The following is a 23,741-nucleotide window of genomic DNA, read 5'->3' on the forward strand; positions in this document are numbered from 1 at the left end:
GTCCGTTTTCTCCTGCCTGCCTTCCTTCGTGCCACCTGCTCTCCATGGCACAGCACACAGGGTCCTAACCTGCCAGCGGTCTCAAGTCCATGGTGCCCTGCTGCAAGGTGTGTGTCATAGGGATTATGTGAGCTTTTGCTGGACAAGTGGCTGGCTGACGGCTCCCTGTACATGCAATAGTTAGAACGTGGCTGTGGACATTGGGTTGCATTAAGTCAGACAATGCAGGTCAATGCAGTGAAATGGTTCCCCAGTATCTGCTGACCAAATCTCCTGTACACAGTGTTTTGGGGAGGTTTGCTGAAACTTGTCTTTATTCTGTATCTGACCCTGTGGTGCACTTGTCCTGGGAGTGTTTGAAAGGGACAGTGTAGAGGGAGCTTTACTCTGTATTTAACCCCGTGCTGTACCTGTCCTGGGAGTGTTTGATGGGGACAGTGTAGAGGGAGCTTTACTCTGTATTTAACCCTGTGCTGTACCTGTCCTGGGAGCGTTTGATGGGGACAGTGTAGAGGGAGCTTTACTCTGTATTTAACCCTGTGCTGTACCTGTCCTGTGAATTTTGATGGTGACAGTGTAGAGGGAGCTTGATTCTGTATCTAACCCCGTGCTGTCCCTGTCCTGGGAGTGTTTGATGGGGACAGTGTAGAGTGCACAGGAAATACTTACTTAACTTGCTGTTACTGGCTGGGGAAAATGGAGAGATTGCTTACACACATTTCATTGAGTCTACAAATATGCCCTCAAAAAAATCTTGTTTTACTTTGATTCTTCAGACATGTCTTGAACAGGAAGGTGCGACTCTGGAAGCTATCCTCACGACACATAAGCACTGGTGAGTTCTGAGTTTCTCTTTAGTTTTTATTGATGTGGAGATGCCAGTGTTGGACTGGGGTAGGCACAGTAGGAAGTCTCCCCACACCAGGTTAAAGTCCAGTAGGTTTATTTGGAATCACGAGTTTTCGAAGCACTGCCCCTTCCTCAGGTGAGGGATTGGTTTTTATTGTCAGTGTATTTTCTCTGATTGAAGCAACTGAGCTGCAGTTTGGTTATTCTTTGTCCGCAAACCTGGGCAGGTTGTGCTGGTGGGATATTGGACTGTTGAGGCATCACAACGGAGTTCGATCTGTCACCCACACAGATTTATTTTCTAGTGAAGGGTTGCTGTATGGATATCAGTTACATTCCCACCTAGCCCCCTCACTGCTGGTGCTGATCCTGATTTGATTTGATTTGATTTATTATCACATGTATTAGTGTACAGTGAAAAGTATTGTTTCTTGCGTGCTATACAGACAAAGCATACCATTCATAGAGGAAGAAATGAGAGGGAGCAGAATGTAGTGTTACAGTCATAGCTACAGTGTAGAGAAAGATCAACTTACTGCGAGGTAGGTCCATTGAAAAGTCTGATGGCAGCAGGGAAGAAGCTGTTCTCGAGTCAGTTGGTACGTGACCTCAGACTTCTGTATCCTTTTTTCCCTGAAGGAACAAGGAGGAAGAGAGAATGTCCAGGGTGTGTAGGGCCCTTAATTATGCTGGCTGGTCTGATCCGGTTGCAGTCTGGTGATCCAGGATAAACACAGGATCATATGACTGGTTGGGTTTGCATGACAGTGTGTATTGCCTGTTCTTTTTGGAGTAGTGAGACACTCTTACCGATAAACCTTGGAATATGATGGTGTTCTTGATAACTAGCGCATTGGAGCAGTGGGTAGTGATTCCTGCTGGGGTCACAGACTGAGCAATAGGGGTGCGAGCTCCGAGACAGCAATGGAGTGGAGACTGTGATGAGACAGTCTTGGCATGCATTCAGTGGCCCTGTGATACGCGTGCACAGGTTTTTATTTCATCTCTGTGAATTGACTGTTTCCAAAAACATCATTGCCTGGGAGAAAATCGTTTTAAAAAAACCTTGCTGTCCAGCTCTTCCAGCCCACTCGCCATGCAGGTACAGCTCTCAACACAGCACCCCTCTGGTTCAATTTGCTGTGATGGCTCCCAAAGCCCTGCTACCCCCACTGTGCCCAGCCCCCAACGACCCTACAGAGCCCAATGTTTTTAGGTTATTTCTTCCCTTCTTCTCTTCCCTTCTCTGCCACTCTACTTGTCATTCTGTATTGTTGTACAGTCCCTCGATAGGTCACAGTTGATCTACAATCTAACTCCGTACAAAGAACAGTACAGCACAGGAAAAAGGCCCTTTGGCCCTCCAAGCCTGTGCCGCGCATTGGTCCAACTAGACCATTCGTTTGTATCCCGCCATTCCCAGGCTGCTTATGTGTCTATCCAGGTAATTCTTAAACAATGCCAGTGTGTCTGCCTCCATCTACTTGGCAGCACATTCCAGGCCCCCACCACCGTCTGTAAAAAAAAAGTCCCCCGATATCGGAGTTATACCTCACCCCTCTCACCTTGAGCCTGCGACCCCTCGTGATCGTAAACCCATCATTGTCCCAGTTCCCTGAAAGGCTTTGGATAACCAACGTCATACTGAGTTTTAACTTTAATATTTGATCTAGCTCACTCCCTCTCTCTTTTTTTGCTTTTGTAGGGATCACAGTGGCGGGAATAAGGTATTGAAGAAAATCCACAAATCGTGTAGGGTTTATGGTACTTCCAGAGATAATATTCCTGGACTCACAAAGTAAGTGGAGGGTGTGTGTTCCGGGTGTGTGTGTGTGTGCATGTGGATGCATGTGTGTGCATCTCACTGAGACATATAAGATGATGAATGGGATGGATAGGATAGAGGTGGAGAGACTCTTCCCGCTCAAAGAACAGCAGGACTAGGAGGCACAGCCTCAAGATAAAGGGCGGGGGGGCGGTTTAGAACGGAGTTGAGGAGGAACTTCTTCACTCAAAGGGTGGTGAATCTCTGGAATTCTCTGCCCGTTGAAGTGGTGGAGGCTGCCTCGCTAAATATTTTTAAGACGCGGGTTGATGGGTTTTTGATAAGCGAGGGGATTAAGGGTTATGGGGAGAGGGCGGGAATGTGGAACTGAGCCACGACAGATCAGCCATGATCTTATTGAATGGTGGGGTAGGCTCGAAGGGCTAGATGGCCTACTCCTGCTCCTATTTCTTATGTTCTTATGGAGGGGGAGGGGGATGTGTGTGGGGTTATTGGGAGATCTGTGATCAGGAACACAAGTACAAAAGGAAGCTTATTTTCTGTACAGAGGCAAAGTATGCTGAAAATCTGGGGTGGCACAGTGGTTAGCACTGTTGCCTCACAGCAACAGGGGTGCAGGTTCAATTCCTGCTTTGGGTCACTGTGCGGAGTTTGCACGTTCTCCCTGTGTCTGCGTGGGTTTTCTCCAGTTTCCTCCCGCAGCCGGAAAGATGGGCTGGTTAGGTGCATTGGCCCTGCTAAATTCTCCCTCAATGTACCCAAACAGGCACTGGAGTGTGGCAACTAGGGGATTTTCACAGTAACTTCATTGGAGTGTTAATATGGGCCGCCTTGTGACAATAATAAATTGTTAAAAACTTTAAATCTAAAATAAAAAAAAAGCTGGAAAAGCTTACCATGCAGCATCTGTGGAGAGAGAAACAATTATGTTTGTGGCCTTTGTCCTTTTCTTCAACAGGTCATCTTGACCTGAAACATTGACTCTGCTTCTGTCCTCAGATTCTGCCTCAGAGTGATCATGTTCAACTTCTGTGCTGATATCAAAATCCTGCGCGTCCTGCTCATTTGCCAAGATCAGCTATTTTGTCCTACACATCTTTGGGCACAGCCTAAAGAATAACTTGCAGGATTACAAGGAAAGGGCAGGATTGTGGGATCATTAAAGGAATCCAGGGTTATAGGGATAAGGCAGGAAAGTGAAGTTGAGGATTATCACATCAGATCTCATTGAATGGCGGAGCTGGATTGATGGGCCGAATGGCCTATTTATGCTCCTACGTCTTGTGGTCTATTTAGCTGAGCTGCTTTTGCAGGAGACTGGTACAGACCCCACAGGCTGAATGGTCTTCCTCTGTTCTTTAACCAATTGCCAACCCATCTCCAACTGATCTAAAACTGTCAAGTCACTGTTGCACATTATGTCCATCTTGCCAAGCTTTTGCTGATCTTTCCTTTTCCTCCCCAAACATTGAAATGAAAGTCCTTTTCGACAGATTGCTCTGTGACTTCAAACTTCCTTCAGCCATTGGACTGTGATTCTTGGTGAAGCTTCCTCTCCTCTATCAGTCTCAATCTGACTTTTCCCCACTGTGGAATGCCTTCTGATGTTTGTTATGATCAGTGTGGTGATTGTCCCTTTTAAGGGCAGCACAGCGGAAGAGAGTCACCTGGCTTGAGGGATCAGTTGGGACTGAAGAGTGGGATAATCACCTCGGGCGGCGGAGGGAGGGGTGGAGTTGTCACTTGGGCAGAAGACATGTAGGGGCTGGGGGGGCTGCCAGTCTCTAAAGTTTTGCCTGATTAATAAATACTCTGTGTTCCTGATGAAATCTGCACATGGGCATCATTACATTGGCGACGAGGATGAAATTGATTACGAGGACACTGCCTGTGAGGAGTGAGATGTTGGGATGTGACCAGACCCTGAGGGGCAGTCAGAGCAAACCCAAATTGGTCACAAGTGTAGAGAAATATAGAACGAAATAATGAAGAGAAAATAACCCTCAGACGCAAGAGCTGGGATTTTTGTCTTTCAAGAGAAGTGGAATTCAGTTTTAAGAAGAGGTCAGAGAGTTGCTACGAGGTTCTTTTTCTTAAACAGAAAGCAAAGAGTGAAAAATGAACAAAACTCCCCAAGGAATTGTAGCTTAGTCTCTAGAGTGTGGGGAAGTGAAGAGTCTTGAGTTTGCTCTACTCCCTCCAAGCAGAGCCTACTGGGAGGGGGTGAGGGTGCTGGGTTACCTCAGCAGTCCAGTCCCAGAACACCTGGTGTGCAGATCTTTGAGTCATTAAGTTGAGTGGCCCCACCTAAGGAGATTCTTTGTCACCAACACAGTTTTGAAACTCCCTTTTGATGAGAAGTTAGAAAAGAAAACCTGAATTTCTGCAGTGCCACTTACTGCCTCCAAACATCTCAAAAACGCTTCACAGGCAGTGGTGTACTTTTGAAGTATAGTCACAGTTATAATGTAGGGAACCCTAACCTGCATTCTGTAAGCTCCCACAAACCATAATGAAATAAATGACTAAACAACCCTTTGTAAATGTTAGCTGAGGGATAAATGTTATCCCAGGACATGAGGGAAACTCACCTTACTCTTGTTGTTGTGCCCACCCTAGAGGGTGAAGAGTGCCTTGGTTTAATGATTTGTACCAGCCTGTGACACTACAGCACTCCCTCAGTAATGGCCCTGGCCCTATGTCAGTCTAAATTCCGAGTGTTCACATCCCGAGTGTGGATCTTCAATCCATGATCTTTCGATTCACTGAGCCCTGGTTGATTCCCCTACCTCCAATCTAGCTGTTACCTTTTGGGCTCTGACAGGATTTTGTGTGTTTCTGATATTTGCCCGTTCAGATAACGTACCCAATATCCTAACTGTGATTGGTGTTCTGGCTCAGGTGTTTCAGTTCCTCAATAAAGTTGGTCTTTTGTCCAGGCTGACTGCCCTGGGGCTGGAGTGGGATACATGAAGCGCTCTGTGACGCGAGGAGACTTGAACCTCTCCCGCCTACCCCAAAGGGCGGTACGGTGGCTGGCACTGCTGCCTTACAGCGCCAGGGACCCAGATTCGATTCCCGGCGTGGGTCACTGTGCGGACTCTGCATATTCTCCCCTGTCTGCGTGGGTTTCTTCCAGTTGTTCCTCCCATGATCCAAAAGACTTACTGGTTAGGTGCATTGGCCATGCTAAATTCTCCCTCGGTGTACCCGAACAGGTGCCGGAGTGTGGCGACCAAAGGATTCTCACAGTAACTTCATTACAGTGTTAAAGAGAGTTTACTTGTGACACTAAGTAAACTTTAAGATGTGCGGGTTAAGTTGATTGGCCATGCTAAATTGACCCTATTGCCAGGGGAATTAGCAGGGTAAATGTGTGGGATTATGGGAATAGGGCCTGGGTGGGATTGTGGATGGTGGGCCGAATGGCCTCTATAGAGATTTAATGTTTCTACTCCCAAGCCTGTGCATTCTTAACCTGGTGTTTGGGAGGGAGTTGTAATATGTCCAAAAATGTGTTTTATCATCAACTCTTATTTTGTTTGTTGCCAAAGTTTCAATCTGTGTATTGTCCTCCCAGCATTGTTGTAAATTGGGTGTTTGATTCTTCTGTGATTCATCATTTTAAAAACTGACTCCCACATGCCTTATTGAACCTGCCTATCTGGTTTCCCCACAAATAATTTATTGAGTTAATCCTATTACTGAGAAATCAAGGCAAACACTGCGCTCAGGAAGAAGACAACCAAACTTACTTCAGAGGTTAGGAGATGTCAAACTTAGGCTTTGTTATGAGACTGGGGAAAGTTGGAGGTTTTGGTGTGCGGGGAGGGGTAGATGTCGTTTTGGATGCCATAAAACCCATCTGATTCACCAGTGCCCGTTAGGGATGGAAATCTGCCGCTCTCACCCTGTCTGGCCTACATGTGACTCCCAGAGTGATAGCAACTGCCCTCTGAAAAGGCTGAGCAAGCCATTTAGTTGCAGTCAGGAAGGGTAGTTCTCCACTACCTTGATTGAATTGAGGGCAGTTGGGGATGAGTAATGAATGTTGTACTCGCCGTGAATAGATATTAAGCTCTCCAGAATCCCCACCCTGATTGTGCCAGCCAGACATGTCAAATGCACCTTCCCACAGCCCTTGTTCCCGTCTTTGCTGTAGGTGTGAACACACCCAGGCAACTTCCCTTGGGCTGTGCAGAGTCAAAAGTTAATTCCTGGACACTCGCTCCCAGGGTTGGAGGGAGAAATCCAGCAAAAGCTGGCGGGTGGTTCAATATTGCATTTGCTGTAGTTTCCCTCTTGAATTGGTGATCCACACACTCAGTTCTGGGCATTCCCTTGTGGCTGTGACCTATTTCAGATCTGTATCAATTATCAAAGCATTCGGTGAAGAATTTGGTCAGCCACCAGCCTCACCCCCCCCCCCCCTCCTCCTCCTCCTCCTCCTCCTCTGCCAGCAGAAGGGAAGGAGATGGTCTGGTGGTATTATCGTGAGACTATTAATCCAGAAACTCAACTCATGTTCTGGGGACCTGGATTCGAATCCTGCCATGGCAGCTGGTGGTACTTGAATCGAATTAAAAATATCTGGAATTAAGAATCTCACGATGACCATGAAACCATTGTCGATTGTCAGGAAGCCCCATTTGGTTCACTGATGTCCTCCTTCCAGCAGGTGAAAGATACAAAAGTCTGAGGTCTCGTACCAACCGACTCAAGAACAGCCTCTTCCCTGCTGCTGTCAGGCTTTTGAATGGACCTACCTTGCAATAAGTTGATCTTTCTCTGCAGCCTAACTTTGACTGTAGCACTACATTCTGCAATCTCTCCTTTCCTTCTCTGTGAGCGGTATGCTTTCTCTGTATAGCGCACAAGAAACAATATGTTTCATTGTATGTTATTACATGTGACAATAATAAATCAAATCAAAATAGGGAAGGAAATCTGCCATCCTTACCCGGTCTGGCCTACGTGTGACTCCAGAGCCACAGCAATGTGGTTTACTCTCAACTGCCTTCTGAACAAGGGCAACTAGGGATGGGCAATAAATAACTGGCCAGCCAGCGATGCTCAGGTCCTACAAATGAATTAAAAAGAAAAGTATTGTGACCATTTCTACGCACCACACTTGAGGAGGGGCTTGAAGAGGGCACAGGCAAAATGTAATGGATGGAACCAGTGACGTGAGATGACAGTTACCTGGGAGTCAAGAGAAGCTGGATCATTTTTGTTACAGTGTGGGGATGCTGGAGTTGGACTGGGGTAAATGCAGTAAGAAGTCTCACAACACCAGACTCACCTGACGAAGGGGCAGAGGCCTGAAAGCTAGCGGTGTTTACTACCAAATAAACCAGTTAGACTTTAACCTGGTCTTGTGAGACTTCTTACTGTCATTTTTGTTACGGCAGAGCAGGTTAAGGGAAGATTTAATCGAGGCGTTCAAAATCATGAGGGAGGAACGCAGATTCAGATTATTGGTGAAAGAGCCAGAGGGGAGATGCAGAACCATTTCTTTGAGTCAGACTGTTGTGAACTGAGATGCGGTGCCCGACAGGACAGTGGCAGCAGACAGTAAATACCCCTTTGATTGCAATGCAGGGGTGCAAATTGCAGGACAGTGTAGGGAAGTGGGATTACATAAGAAATAGGAGCAGGAGTAGGCCATCTAGCCCTTCGAGCCTGCCCCGCCATTCAATAAGATCATGGCTGATCTGTTGTGGCTCAGTTCCACTTTCCGGCCCTCTCCTCATAACCCTTAATCCCCTCTCTTATCAAGAACCCATCAACCCGCTTCTTAAAAATATTTAGCGAGGCAGCCTCCACCACTTCAACGGGCAGAGAATTCCAGAGATTCACCACCCTTTGAGTGAAGAAGTTCCTCCTCAACTCCGTTCTAAACCGCCTCCCCTTTATCTTGAGGCTGTGCCCCCTAGTCCTACTGTCTTTTTTGAGTGGGAAGAGTCTCTCCACCTCTATCCTATCCATCCCATTCATCATCTTATACGTCTCAATGAGATCTCCCCTCATTCTTCTAAACTCTAACGAGTACAAGCCTAGTTTATTCAGCCTCTCCTCATAGCTCAATCCCCTCAACTCCGGTATCAGCCTAGTAAACCTCCTCTGCACTCCCTCCAGGGCCAAAATATCCTTGCGCAGGTGCGGCGCCCAAAACTGCACACAGTACTCCAGCTGCGGCCTCACCAATGCCCTATACAGCTGCAGCAAGACCTCCCTACTTTTATATTCAATCCCCCTCGCTATGAAGGCCAGCATCCCATTCGCCTTCCTGACCACCTGCTGCACCTGCAAGCTGGGTTTTTGCGACTCATGCACAAGGACCAGCATTTGACAGCATTCTCAAAGAGCCAGCATGATGGGCCCAATGGCCTCCACCATTTCCCTCTTCTCCTTTGATTCTTGACAGCTCTCTGGGATGAGGCTGCAACATCCTCCAGCTTGTGAGCCACTGGCAAAACGTAGACCACCCCCATTGTTCTGCAGGTGGGACTGCGTCTTCCTCTGACCGTAGACTCTGATTCAGAGGTCTTCTCGTTCTGTGAAACTGGAATCAGTTCATAGGATCAGGAAGAGGCCACTCAGCCCCCTCCTGCCTTCTGTGCTGTCCCCTTTAGTTCAAGACTGATCTGTATCCTGACTCCATTTACCTACCTTTGCTTAATATCTTTGATATTCGTGCTAAAATAAAATCAATGATCTCAACCTTGAAAATTTCAACTAATCACCTGCATCTGCAGTCTTTTCATAGAATCCCTACAGTGCAAGAGGAGGCCATTCAGTCCATTGAGTCTGCACTCGCCACAATCCATCCAGGCTCCATTCCCATAGCCCCACACGTTTACCTTGCTAATCCGCCTGACGCTAGAATCAATTTAGCATGGTCAATCCACCTAACCTGCACATCTTTGGACTGTGGGAGGAAACCCACACAGACACAAGGAGAACAGTGACCCAAGGCTGGAATTGAACTTAAGTCCCTGGTGCTGTGAGGTAGCAGTGCTAATCACTGTGCCACCATGCCACTGTGTTGATCTTCCAGCTGAACTTCACCTTGTACCTAAATCCTCATTGTTCCAGATTTCCACTACTTTTCAGGTCAGGAATACTTCTGAACCACCCAGTAATAATATTCAAATCTCACTGTCCTCTCATTCCCCTTTCGTTTCGCTTCTGTCTCACCTCTTCCTCCCTCATATCTCCTCTCTCTCCTTTCCCCCTCTCTCCCCCTCTCCGCGATCCCTCCTTTCTTCCCAGTCTCTGTAAAAAGGTCTATAAAATAATGAGGGGCACAGATCAGCTAGATAGTCAATATGTTTTCCCAAAGGTAGGGGAGTCTAAAACTAGAGGGCACATGTTTAAGGTGAGAGGGGAGAGATACAGAAGGATCCAGAGGGGCAATTTTTTTCACACAGGGTGGTGAGTGTCTGGAACAAGTTGCCAGAGATGATAGTAGAGGTGGGTACAGTTTTGTCTTTTAAAAAGCATTTAGATAGTTACATGGGTAAAATGGGTATAGAGGGATATGGGCCAAATGTGGGCAATTGGGATTGGGTATAGAGCAGTTTTAAACAAAGAGCAGCATGGACAAGTTGGGCCAAAAGGCCTGTTGCCATGCTGTAAACCTCTGACTCTGAAGCTCTTATCCTTCCTTTCTCCGATCCCTCCTTTCTTCCCCCTTTCTCTGATTTCTCCTTTCTCCCCCCAGCTCTTCTTTTTCCCTCCTCTTCCAATCCCTCTTTATTTTCTCTCTCTCCCTCTTTCTCCCTTTCTCTTTGTGTGTCTCTCTTCGATCCCCCTTTCCCCAATCCCTCACATTGTACATCAGTTTTGGCTAAAACAGGGCATTTTTGAGATCTGTGAGGAATTATTGGGATGGAAACAAACATTTCCTGTGCCCCTACATTAAATGCCTTGTAAATTTCAGGGTCCCATAAAACTATCATTCACACTGCAACTGTGATGTTGTTGGCTCAGGGAGCCCTTTGTGACCCCACTGTGTGTGAGCGATTTCTGAGGACGACAACCAACAGCCAAGCAGAAATGTCCACATTGTTCATAACCAGACTTACCTGTGCCAACAGCTTTCCTTCTCTCCATCTAGAATATACCAATAGTTTTGAATCTGGAAATGTAAATCTCTGCGATTCCTTTCAAGTTAATTTTTAGTCTAAAATATTTGCTGAGTGCAGGGAATAAGGTGGAACAATCTCCTAAACACTCCCAGGACAAGTACAGCGTGGGGTTAGGTACAGAATAGCCCATAAGAGAAGTTGGTCATAAGTATAGGGACAGCAGGAGAGCAGTCCAGGTCCAAGTGAAACAAGACCTGGACAATATCCAGGCTTGGGCTGACAAGTGGCAAGTAACTTTTAAATGTCAGACAGTGAGTATCTCCAACAAGAGAGAATGTAACCATCGCCCTTGACCTTCAATGGATTTACCATCACTGAATCTCTCATGATATACTGGAGTTACCATTAATCAGAAACTGAACTGGCCTACTCTGATAAATACCGCGGCAAGTGACTCCCCTCCTGACTCCCCAGTGTCTGTCCACCATCTACAAAGTGCAAGTCAGAAGTGTGATGGAATATTCTCCACTTGCCTAGACAAGGCAGCTCCAACACCATCCAGGACAAAGCAGCCCACTTGACTGGCACTACATTCACAAACATTACCCTCTCGGTAAGAAGTCTGTACACCAGGTTGAAGTCCAACAGGTTTATTTGGAATCACAAGCTTTCGGAGTGCTGCTCCTTCCTCAGGTGAGTGCTTACCTAACTCACCCGATGAAGGAGCAGCGCTCCGAAAACTCGTGATTTCGAATGAACCTGTTGGACTTTAACCTGGTGTTGTGAGACTTCTTACTGTGCCCGCCCCAGTCCAACACCAGCATCTCCACATCATGGCTATTAACCCTCTCCACAACCGATGTACAGTGGCAGCCATGTATACCATCTACAAGATGCACTGCAGTAACTCAAAGGCTCCTTCAGCCGCATCTTCCAAACCCGTGACTGCTCCCGCCTAGAGAGATTTGGGGCAGGAGATTTCTGGGAACACCACCGCCTGGAGGTTCCCCTTCAAGCCGCACACCATCCTGACTTAGAAATGTCTTGCTGTGCCTTCACTGTCGCTGAAACTCCCTCCCGAATAGCACTATGGGTGTCTCTACACTGTGGACTGCAGCTGTTCAAGAAGACAGCTCACCCCCACCTTTTCGACGGCCATTCCGAATGAGCAAATCATTTGATTGGACCAACAAAGCCCACATTCTGTAAATTACTTTTTTGAAAAATTAACTCTTTGAACTTGTGTGCCCACAGAATGAAACCATGCTGACCGAGAATCATAGAATCCTTAGTACAGAAGGAGGCCCATTGAGTCTGTGCCAACTACAATCGCACCCAGGCTTTATTCCCATAACCCCACATATTTACCCTGCTGTTTCCCCCTAACACTAGGGGCAGTTTCGCTTGGCCAGTCAAACTAACCCACAGATCTTTGGACTGGGGGAGGAAATCCACCCAGACACTGAGAGAATGTGCAAACTTCACATAGTGACCCAAGGCCAGAATTGAACCCAGGTCCCTGGCGCTGTGAGGCAGCAGTGCTAACCACTGTGCCGTCCTGCATTGCTGAAGAGAAAATCAATCAGTCGTGGTTTTGAAGCTTTCAGCCTCAGCAGCTGTTTGAGGTGGGGGGAGAAAGTTCCCAATTTCCTCTGCCCTTTGTGTGCAGCCCTGACATCATTCCTGAATGGCCTGGCTGTGAATTTAAGATTATACGCCTCTGGTTTTTCACTGTCTCCCCCCCCCCGGCTACTCGAGGCAATAGGAACATGAGACCAGTTTAAAGGGTGTGGGTGATGGTGTTGCACTGCAGTTTGGGATTAACCCCTGATGCTTTTCCTCCTGATGTTCAGCCCCATTGTGGATAAAGAGATAATCAAAGTGGGAAACCTGCGGTTTCAGGCCTTCTTGACCCCAGGCCACACCGTGGGTCATGTGATCTATGTCCTGGCGGGGAACCCTCCTGACAGTCCCGCCTGCCTCTTCTCCGGAGACCTGATCTTCCTCTCCGGCTGCGGTGAGTACAAGTTCCATGAGATGCGTTCGAGCACGCAGTGTCAGCACGGGAGTTCTTTTTGTTTAAAAATAAAATTGAATTAATTACATGAAAGGGGATTTTCCAGCTCCCCAGTGGCGTGCTTTCCAGGAGGTCCACCATTAGCCACCGGTGGAATCTTCCAGTCCCGCTGATGTCTATGGCATTTTGCGTGGCTTGCCCCACTCAGCTGCTGGGGAACACATCACAGGGGGCCTTCTTCAGCAGGACTGGTTGGCCCTGCCATTGGAAAAGGCTGAAGAAGCACGCCAATAGAATTTCACAGCACAAAAACAGTTTATCTCACCAGGTTCATACCAGTGTTTATGCTTCATCCAACCCTCTTCCTCTCTCTTCCTTTTTCCCTTGTGTGTTTATCCAATGTTCCCTCAAATCTATCTTTACTATTCACTCCCTGTGATCGTGAGTTCCACAATCTCTGGCTAAAGAAATTTCTCATGAATTCCCTATTGAATTAATTAGTGATTATCTTCTGTTTATGGCCTTTAGTTTTGGACAATTCCACAAGTGGAAACATTCTTATGTAACATACACTGAAAAGTATTGTTTTTTTGTGCGCTATACAGACAAAGCACACTGTTCATAGAGAAGGAGAGGAGAAAGTGCAGAATGTAGTGATACAGTCATAGCTAGGGTGTAGAAAAAGATCAGCTCAATGCAAGGTAAGTCCGTTCAAAAGTCTGATGGCAGCAGGGAAGAAGCTGTTCTTGAGTCAGTTGGTACGTGACCTCAGACTTTTGTATCTTTGTCCTGATGGAAGAAGGTGGAAGAGAGAATGTCCGGGGTGTGTGGGATCCTTATTTATACTGGCTGCTTTGCCAAGGCAGCAGGAAGTGTAGACAGAGTCAATGGATGGAAGGCTGTTAGCGTGATGGATTGGGCTACGTTCACGACCTCTTTTAGCTCCTTGTCCACTGTGTAAAACCACTTCAAGATCTATCACGTTATCCCTAGCCCTGTCAGGTTATAAAATCATGCTGCTAGTTTCATCCTTTGTAACTCTTTCAGTAATCAGAGGCACTACCTGATATAGCGTTGCTGCAGGGAGCCCCAGATTTCATCTGCGGACTTTGCCGAGTTGGCTGATGCTTTGACAGACTGCTAGTTAGAAGGTTAGGTGAGGTGGGAGCTCTGGGGAGGTGGTGAGGGAGTATGATTTGGGGACTTGACCAGAATTCCTGCTGCAAATTATTGTAATGAAAGCACAAATGCAGCAGCTCCTGGGAAGGTTGAGGACAGGCTGCCATTGTTGCCAAGCTAACAGCAAAGTGACGCAAATCACCCATTGTTGTCAGCTTGCAACTGGAGGGGTGTGTTCTCCTCGCCGAAAGACTGGTGGGGTTGAGGAGGGGGCTAGTGTAATGGTGACTGACTGGTAATGTCACTGGACTAGTCATCAAGAAGCCTAGGCTAATTATCTAGGGTCCTGGGTTCAAATCCCACCATAGGCATATGGGTAATATTGGAATAGTTTAGGTTAGAGGGTCACTAGATTGGTTCCACTGGTCAGCGCAACATCGAGGGCCGAAGGGCCTGTACTGCGCTGTAATGTTCTGCAGCAGCTGGTGGAATTTAAGTTCATTTTCTAAATTTGGAATACAAATGAATGTGACTATAGCAACTATTGTTGATGTTGTAAAAACCCATCTGGTTCATTAATTCCTTTAGGGGAGGAAATCTGCCATCCTCACCCAGTCTGGCCTACATGTGACTCCAGAGCCACAGCAATGAGACTAACTTCTAACTGCCCTCAATGTCCAGTTCAATGGCAATATGAGATGGTGCAACAAATGCTGGCTTTGTCAGCAACACTCGCATCCTGAGAATAAATAATGGGGGGAAAAAAAGTGTGTGCTGGACAATTTACAGATTAGTAGCAGTCAGCACCATTAGGCGCATTGTTTTGGCAGCCAAACTCGGGCTACCAAGCACCAACAATACTAACAGAAAAAGATTCAGTACTCCACACAGCCTGTCCCACACAATCAGGACATCCTTGTGCACTCTCCACCCCACCTAATACCAAGTGATCTCCTGGATGTTCCATTCCATGTGGACACGGAAATGAAGGATAGAACTGGATCCAGAGATTGTGGAACTCCCTATCACAGGGAGTGATTGAGAGGAATAGTGTAGATAAAGATGGAGCCAGTCGTTAGATATTTTTATAAGCTTTTATTTACGACGACACACAATATAAGCATGCACTCCAAACCCAATGGTCAGCATTTCAGACCTATATATTAGAGCACAAGTGAAGCCCCAGTTAATACTCACTACCTGAATCCCATTTCCAATTCCATTAATAAGCAAATACTGGAAGAGGCAAAAACCTAGATGAAAATCCAGAGGAGTGGAGAGATGGAAATCTGGAAAATTCTTCTTTAATCCCACTGGGCAATACAAAATAATCCAGCATTGTGTAAATTAAATATGTGCCCTCCCTGACTAATTGGAACCAACTACTATCTCAAACATGATCTATTCTGGTTGTTTGTAATCGTGTAAACCTTCATCAAATCACTCTTAAGTGCATGCTTCTCTAAAGTGTATCTTGATAATCATAGTTTATGCTGGGAAATAATTCAGTGCTACACATCAGCACTGCTCCCATGGCCTCCGTATGACCCACGATGTGAAGAGACTGACAGCCGGATACTGTTGCTCAACAGGGGCTAAGCAAGGTCATATATATACGTGTGCCGTCTTCATCTCTGCTGCTGTCTTCTTGTGAAGCCCACTTGCTGTTATTTGCTTTCTGTAAATATAGGTCGGATTTTTGAGGGGAGCTCCTCGTTGATGTTGTCCTCGTTAGACACTGTGGCCTCACTCAGTGACGAGACGCTGCTGTGGCCAGGTAATTAGTATTAGAAGCACTGGATGCAATGGGACTGCTCTGGGTTCGCTGGTTTTAATTGAGGACTGTGTTAACGGTAAGGGTAAGGTCAGCCTGCAGTGACCACAGCTTGGATTTATGTAGTGCCTATAATGCAGCAAGGTTTCAGAGGAGTGTTGTCAGCCAAAACTAAACACTTGGGGAACATTGCCTAACCAAAACAACAGATGTATACTTAGTAGAGCTTTTGGTTTTTAAGTGTCTGAGCTGTGCACTTAATTGTCAGTTTCATTTAGCATAAGTGTTTGTTTTTCTATCCTTGTAACACTGCACAGTGACACTTTGGTTAGCATTGCTGCCTCACAGCATCAGGGACCCGAGTTTGATTCCTGGCTTGGGTGGCTATCTGTGCAGAGTCTGTATGTTCTCCCCGTGTCTGCATGGGTTTCCTCTGGGTGCTCCGGTTTCTTCCGCAGCCCAAAAGACTGGTTAGGTGCAGTGGCCGTGTTAAATTCTCCCTCAGTGTACCTGAACAGGTGCCAGACTGGGGGATTTTTACAGTAACTTCATTTTAGTTTTAACATAAGCCTACTTGTGACACTAATAAATAAACACTCCTGGGACAGGTACATACAGCACTGGGTTAGTTACAGAGTAAAGCGCCCTCTGAACCCCATCAAACACTCTGTGCTGAAAATCAATACATAAATTATTTTTGATTATAGCAGAGGAAAAATATTTGTGCAGTCATGTCTCATTTTGTTTCCACAACTCAATTTTGGAGCCCTTGATGTCTTGTGTTATTAATTAGCCTAAGTCTCACAGATAGTAATCATTCTCCACATTCAAAATCAGGATTTTTCCACCGGTGAGATAAAAGCTGTCTGCCCTTTGCAATGAAATCAGAGCAAGTTGGGGTGAATCTGTAATCTGAAATAGAGATGGTTTTGCCACTGCATTGAAAGGAAGGGTGCTAGATATCCCCCATGTGATTGAGAATTGTTTGTCCACACATCTGCAGGTCATGAATATGCACAAGATAACCTGATGTTTGCTGCTTCGGTTGAACCAAACAATCCTGCTATCTTCAACAAACTCGATTGGGTTCTGCATCAGAGGCACAATAAGCATTGCACTGTGAGTAAAGTGACATCTTTATATTAGCCTGTTTGCCCAGCCAGTCTGTCAGTGTTTATGTTGTGTTTGAGCCTCCCTCCCGACTGATCCTTCTATTCCTTTCTTCCTCATGTGTTATCCAGCTTCCCTGTATCTACGCAAACCAGTTCGGAGCTGGGGTGGAGGGATGGTGGGTACGGGGGTAGAGGGGGGAGCAGGGGTGTCTGCTGGGATGGTGACTGCCACCCATAGCTACATAGTTCATGTATTCCACTGGAATGTGAAATCAGAACTTGGAGACTGATCCCTGTTCCCAGGATTGAGCTCTGCAGCTTCTGGTTTGAGGCAAGAAGCTAATAACTGAGCTGGAAGTTGACTCCTGCCTTGTGCAGGTGTATGCCAGAAACATCAAAGTTGTCTTTCCTCTTCCAGCTGCTGACTGACTTCCCTATCTCTGTAACTTCCTCCACACTTCCACCCATCCCAGATCTCTGTGTTCCTCTAGTTCTGGCCTCTTGCACATACTGATTTTTAGTTGCTCCACCACTGGCGACCATGGCTTCAGCTGTCCAACCCCAAATTCTGGAATTCCCTCTACAAACCTTTCCAACATTCTACCTCTCTCTCCTTTTTAAGATGCTCCTTAAACCCCTCCTCTTTGAACAAGTTTTTAGTCACCTGTCCTGACATCTCTTTCCGTTCCTGTCTTTCCTGCGTTGCAACCAGCCATGTGCTGTACCCAGCTATGCCCTGCCTTCTTGCCTGAAATGCTGCCTCTGTTTCATGGTCACTCTCCAATATGATGCCATGTCACTAAATGCATGAGACTAAAAATTGTGGAGACGCTCGACCACAGGAGTCATTGCACTTTAGTCCAGTTCTGTCCTTGGTGTTCATGTGTGTTCTTTTTCTCAGCTGGAATACGAAAAGGAATGTGAAACTGTTTCATTCTTTGTCTTGTGTAGTGCCCATCGACAATCGGGGAAGAGAAAGAGTACAATCCATTTTTGCGAACTCACTGCAGCGATTTACACGATGCCCTCGAGATCGAGCGAGATCTTGGCGAAGACTTGACTTCCTTCAGATCCAGGGTCCTGGAGGAGGTCCGCAAGCGTAAAGATATTTTCAATTATAGATAGCATTTGGAAGAGACTCCTATTTTCTCCCTCTCTCTCTCCTCCTCTCGTCTCTTCTTCCTCCCCCTCCCCCGCTCCCCAACTCCTTCCTTTTTCTTGCTGTCTCTGGTCTTCCATGCCCCTCTATTCTTTGTACAGGAAACTTGATCAACATGCAACCAAGAATCAAATGGAAACTTGAGCAAAGACAAATCCATGAGGTTGCATGTAATTGGGAACCACTCACTCTATCAGCACTGTTCTAATACTTCTGTGATCAATTAACCTTGTTGATTGATCAAATCAGGGAACTTTTGCTGGCATATCATTCCTTCTATAGTGTAAATATCAATTCTATCTATTTTTATGTGACGTACTGTAAGATCAAATGTGTAAAAGCTGTATCTTTATCATGGTAGCTATTCAGAACTTTATTCACCAAAAATAATGAGTCACGCTAATGTAAAAGATGTTCTCCCTTTATTTATAGATCACCAAAACCAAACAAATTTCCGTGAAGGTACGAGGAATGTCCAAAGTATATTTTACATGAAGTCTTTACCACTAGAAACTTAAATACATAATGTGTTTACCACTGTTTCTGTGTTTTTTTTTAGTTAAGTTGGGATGGATATAGAGGCAACATCAAGTAAAACTAATTTGTAAAAAATCTCATCTGTTTGCTGTTAGGTTCAAACTGACATGAATTTCTCAGTTTTAGCAGGTCATAGCACTAAATTGCTGCTTGTTTGGCATGGAATTGATGTTTGAAGCAGAATAGAGGAAGCTTTATTCTGTACCTAACCTATGCTGTATGTACTCCCCCATGCTGTAGTGTGGGACAATGTGGAAGGGAGCTTGACTCCATATTCAACATGTGCTGTACCTGCCCTGGGAGTGTTCGAGATATTGTGCCTGAAAATGGAAATCATTCCCTGCCCAGCATGACACCCCTTGCTCGCCTGCACAGACATGTAAAGCGAAATGTAGCATGCATTGGATTACATTTTATGTGTGAAGATGGGACTTCTCCCAGCATAGGGTCCTTGGTTTCATACTTCACTTGCACTCAGAGGCAGGAAGGCAGTGCTGTGTGCCATGTAATGCCCTGTCAGGATGGTTCTCTCGATAGTTACCCTGAAACAGCAAGATATTAACAGGGCCCATTCTCCCACACAGCAGCAAGTTATTCTTGGAATCACAATGGAGACCTCTAGGTATGAAATCTGAATTTTATTTAATTCACTGGAACTGAACACAACGTTTAATGCTGCAAATTCAGATGTAGAGATTTTGAATTTTACTTTGTTTGAATGTCATATCTTTTAATGTGTTCCAGTGATACTGTACTGTCAAATTTCTATTAAAAAATCTTGTATATAGCCTTGCTCAGTACTATTTCATGATATCAAGTATGTTAAGAGAAAGAAAGTCGATTGTTTTACAGTGACAGCAATAGAAATTGATCTTGAATTCACCACGTGACTTGAGACAAACCACAACTGCACCTTGGCAAAGAAAGAAGTAATTGGGTTTATACAGTACCATGAATAACCCAAGGATATCCTGAAACACTGCAATCAATGAAGCACTTTTGGTGGTGTGGTCACAGCTGTGATTAGGGAAACAACAGCCAATTTGCACACTGCAAGCTCCCACACACAACAGATAATCATCATTTCTGTTACATTGACTCCAGTTGAGGAATAAATATTGACTAGGGAAAATTCCCCTCTTCTTGGGAAGAGTGCTGTGGAATCACTTGTGTCTGCAGTAAGGTTGACTGAGAAGGGTTCAGTTCTATGCCATTCATTTGAAAGATGTGTTTTTTTTAGTGTAGCAGTTTTCAGGTTTTTGTGGTAATTTTCTGGTACCAAATTCTTACCAGAATATTTAAATATTGTTTTATAACTGGTATTTTAATTCTTCAGTGCTAGGGTTCCAGCCACTACCCTACTGCAGTTTGGAGTACAGTGTGTCAGGAGTGCTAGCATTCTGGTGAGACATTAGGCTTGCTCTGTTTGTGAATGTAAAAGATTCCAGAGCATCTAGATAGAAACAACATGTTCTTATGTGGAGATGTCGGCTTTGGACTGGAGTGGGCAAGGTAAGAAGTGTCACAGAAGTCCATCAGGTTTATTTGGAATCACGAGTTTTCAGAGCACTGCTTCTTCCTCACTCACCTGAGGAAGGAGTCATGCTCTGAAAGCTTGTGATTCCTAATAAACCTGTTGGACTTTAACTTGGTGTTGTCAGACTTCTTACTGTTTCCATATGAAGAAAAGCAGGGAATCCTTGCTGTGTGATTGCCAGTATTCATCCCCTAACTGATACCACCTGAAAAAATTAATTATTTTAAGAAGAAAATAGTCTTGGTTTATGGGTATCACTAGCAAGGTTGTGGAAACACCAATGTTGGACTCATAAGAACATAAGAAACAGGAGCAGGAGTAGGCCATCTCGCCCTTCGAGCCTGCCCTGCCATTCAATAAGATCATGGCTGATCTGAAGTGGCTCAGTTCCACTTTCCCGCTTTCTCCCCATAACCCTTAATTCCCTTGCCTACCAAAAACCTATCTACCCGTGACTTAAATATATTTAGTGAGGTAGCCTCCACCACTTCAACGAGCAGAGAATTCCAGAGAGTCACCACCCTTTGAGTGAAGAAGTTCCTCCTCAACTCCGTTCTAAACTGCTCCCCCCTTGTCTTGAGGCTGTGCCTTCTAGTCCTGCTGTCCTTTCTGGGTGGGGAGAATCTCTCTACCTCTACCCTATCCATCCCCTTCATTATCTTATACGTCTCTATAAGATCCCCCCTCATCCTTCTAAACTCCAACGAGTACAGAGCCAGTCTATTTAGTTTCTCCTCATAGTCCAACCCCCTCATCTCCGGTATCAGCCTAGTGAACCTCCTCTGCACTCCCTCCAAGGCCAAAATATCCTTGCGCAAGTGTGGCGACCAAAACTGCACACAGTACTCCAGCTGCGGCCTCACCAGTGCCTTGTACAGTTGCAGCAAGACCTCCCTGCTTTGATATTCTATCTCCCTTGCTATAAAGGCCAGCATCCCATTCGCCTTCTTGATCACCTGCAGACTGGGTTTTTGCGACTCATGCACAAGGACCCCCAGGTCCCTCTGCACTGTAGCATGCTGCAGCTTTTTGCCCTTTAAATAGTAATCCCTCCGACTACTATTCCTGCCAAAGTGGATAACCTCACACTTGCTAACATTGTACTCCATCTGTCAGGTCCTCGCCCACACGCTCAGCCTATCTAGATCCCTCTGTAGACATTCCATACCCTCCGCACAATTTGCTTTTCCACAGTAAACACAGTCAGAAGTCTCTCAACCCAGGTTAACCTGGTGTTGTGAGGCTTCTTACTGTGTCATTAGCAAGGCCAGCATTTCTCGCCTATTGTTCTGTATTTTGCCCTTGTGCTGCTCTGACTTGCATGTGACTCCAGATCCACAACAATGTGGATGACTCTTAAATGCCCTCTGCAGTGGCCAGCTTGGGGGTAATTAGGGATAGGCAACAAATGCTGGCCTGACCAGCGAGGTGCATATCCCATGAATAAATTTTTAAAATTAATTACAGCTTGCCATCACAAAAATGACCCATTTATCCCTACTTGCTGTTTCTTGTTACTATAGTTTCTTATTACCCATACTAATACGTAAAGCTCTACACCAGGTTTATCCAACCTTTCACCAGGCTGAGGGGTGGGGTGTTAGTCTCGAGTGTGAAACCTATGTTTAACATTTGTTCATCAAACTTATTTACAGAAAAATCAATGTTAAGCAATAAATTGATTTCTAAGTAATTATTAAAAAGTATCAAGTGGCAGAGTTAACCAATTAAACCATGTGTTTTGCCATTTTGCTTAAATCCCAATTCCTGATTGCAAGAGAAGAGGTGGGTACCACACTAAGCTAGGGAGGTGGTTTAATTGACATTGACATTGACCTTGCCTTCACCTCTGGTGGCACATACTCCATGCTAGCCTCGGTGGAATTCATGGGGGTCAAAAGTGGATTGCCTTCCAGCCTGGGGTTTCCTCTTCAAGGGACCAAGTGTGACACATTGGCATATACATGTTAATATACAGTGCCCTATTCTTTGCAAAAATAACACGTACACACATTACATTTGTTACAGCTAAACAAAATACGCACCAGCCATTTGTTGGTTCGTTCCTCAGGGAGATGCCTTGACCAATTAGAGTCAAGCTGCCTTGTTTTGAATTTCAAACATTGCTTGGCAGTTAATTATCATTATCAATTAGTGCATTCTCCATGGCAATGTTTTACCAATCAGCACTCTTCTCATGAAGTATAAGTTGATCTTCCCTTTACATTTGGTATTCTTGTGGATTGTCAAGGTGAGTGCAAGATGAAAAGCTTTGACAAAAAAAGGCTTTTGTTTCAGCAATAATTAAAAAGAGGCAGACATCCAGAGATAAATTTAATGGCACAGAAGATCATTTTGCCTGTGGTGGATCTGCTGATTGAAAAAGACAGTATGAAGTCTCACAACACCTGATTAAAGTCCAACAGGTTTATTCAGTGCCACACGCTTTCAAAGCACTACCCCTTCATCAGGTTAGTGGGAGTTCTGTTCACAAACAGGACATATAAAGACACAAACTCAATTTACAAAATAATGGCTGGAATTTGTGTTTTTATATGCCCTGTTTGTGAACAGAACTCCCACTCACCTGATGAAGGGGCAGCACTCCAAAAGCTTGTGGCTTGTATTATCAAATACTTTACCAAGGACTTTAACCTGATGTTGTGAGACTTCATACGGTGCTTACCCCAGTCCAATGCCGGCCTCTCCACAGCATGACTGAAAAAAAAACATTTTCCAGCTTTGTGCCCCTCTAGGTTATGATACTTCAAATGCTGAAGGATTCTACCTAGACCACTCTTTCGACAGTGAGGTCTCAATCCCCACCATCTTCTGAGAGGGGTGGGCATACTCCTCAACTTCCCTTTTAGCCTTCTGCCAATTATTTTAAATCCATACCCTCTAGAAATGCAGCAAGATTTGGACACTAGTGGGGAGGCGATGGCCTAGTTCATATTGTCACTAGAAATTCAGCTATGTTATGGGGGACCTGGGTTCGAATCCCACCATGGCAGTCCCTCCACCACTGCTGAATAGTGGCAACGGCGTGTACCATATGCCAGATGCACTGAACAAAGAACAAATAACAAAATCAGCCCAGGAAACAGGCCCTTCGGCCCAACGAGCCCGCGCCGCCATCTCAACACCACCAGTCCCCCTCTCCACCCTCAACCCTTGTCTAATGTTTTATGGCCATCCAGATTGAGGGAAACTGATTTCGGGACAATTTATTACTGCCAATCAGCCTAACAGCACATCTTTGGGGTGTGGGAGGAAACCGGAGCACCTGGAGAAAACCCATGCAAGCACGGGGAGAAAGTGCAAACTCCCACAGACACCGGCCCAAATCCATGTGTCTGCACAGCAATCAGCGATAGTCACTGAGCTGTCGTCTTGCCCAGTATCTGGTCCAGTTTAGGCACACACTAACGACATGAAGCACTAGGCCAATCTCGAACAACCAAGAGCAGCCCCATTACGACCCATTGCGTGTATGCCCCTCGTTGGACACAAGGCAGACCGACTTAAAACCTGCGAATGAAAAGGGAAAAAAAACATTATTATTGTACCATATCCATTTACCTTACCAGGGATGCCCCAATGCTAATGACCCTTAAAACAATCTCCTATATCCACCCATCTCCAACCCACTCATGTGCCTGTCTAAGTTACTCTTAAATGACTCTAGCATGTTTGCCTCCACCACCTTACTTGGCAGAGCATTCCATACCCCCACTACCCTCTGTGTGAGAAACCTC

The 23,741-nt window shown here is 45.6% G+C and overlaps 1 protein-coding gene across 2 annotated transcripts in view; it reads left to right on the plus strand.

Annotated features, from left to right (window-relative positions):
• pnkd (PNKD metallo-beta-lactamase domain containing) overlaps positions 1-19,238 on the plus strand; it is a 31,235-nt gene extending 11,997 nt beyond the window's left edge. The window contains exons 4-10 of one of the 2 annotated variants that reach the window (XM_080199571.1): positions 777-835; positions 2,555-2,647; positions 12,582-12,745; positions 15,555-15,641; positions 16,642-16,757; positions 17,702-17,839; positions 18,342-19,238. In XM_080199571.1, coding sequence (XP_080055697.1) covers positions 777-835; positions 2,555-2,647; positions 12,582-12,745; positions 15,555-15,641; positions 16,642-16,757; positions 17,702-17,839; positions 18,342-18,404 — 720 coding nt within the window. In that variant the 3' untranslated portion in view covers positions 18,405-19,238. Of the gene's footprint in view, positions 1-776; positions 836-2,554; positions 2,648-12,581; positions 12,746-15,554; positions 15,642-16,641; positions 16,758-17,701 lie in introns of both variants that reach the window. The other variant, XM_080199572.1, reaches the window with a different exon arrangement.
• Positions 19,239-23,741: the final 4,503 nt, after the last annotated feature.

Source organism: Carcharhinus amblyrhynchos, chromosome 11 (genome assembly GCF_965287045.1).
Source record: "Carcharhinus amblyrhynchos chromosome 11, sCarAmb.v2.hapA, whole genome shotgun sequence".
NCBI lineage: Eukaryota > Metazoa > Chordata > Chondrichthyes > Carcharhiniformes > Carcharhinidae > Carcharhinus > Carcharhinus amblyrhynchos.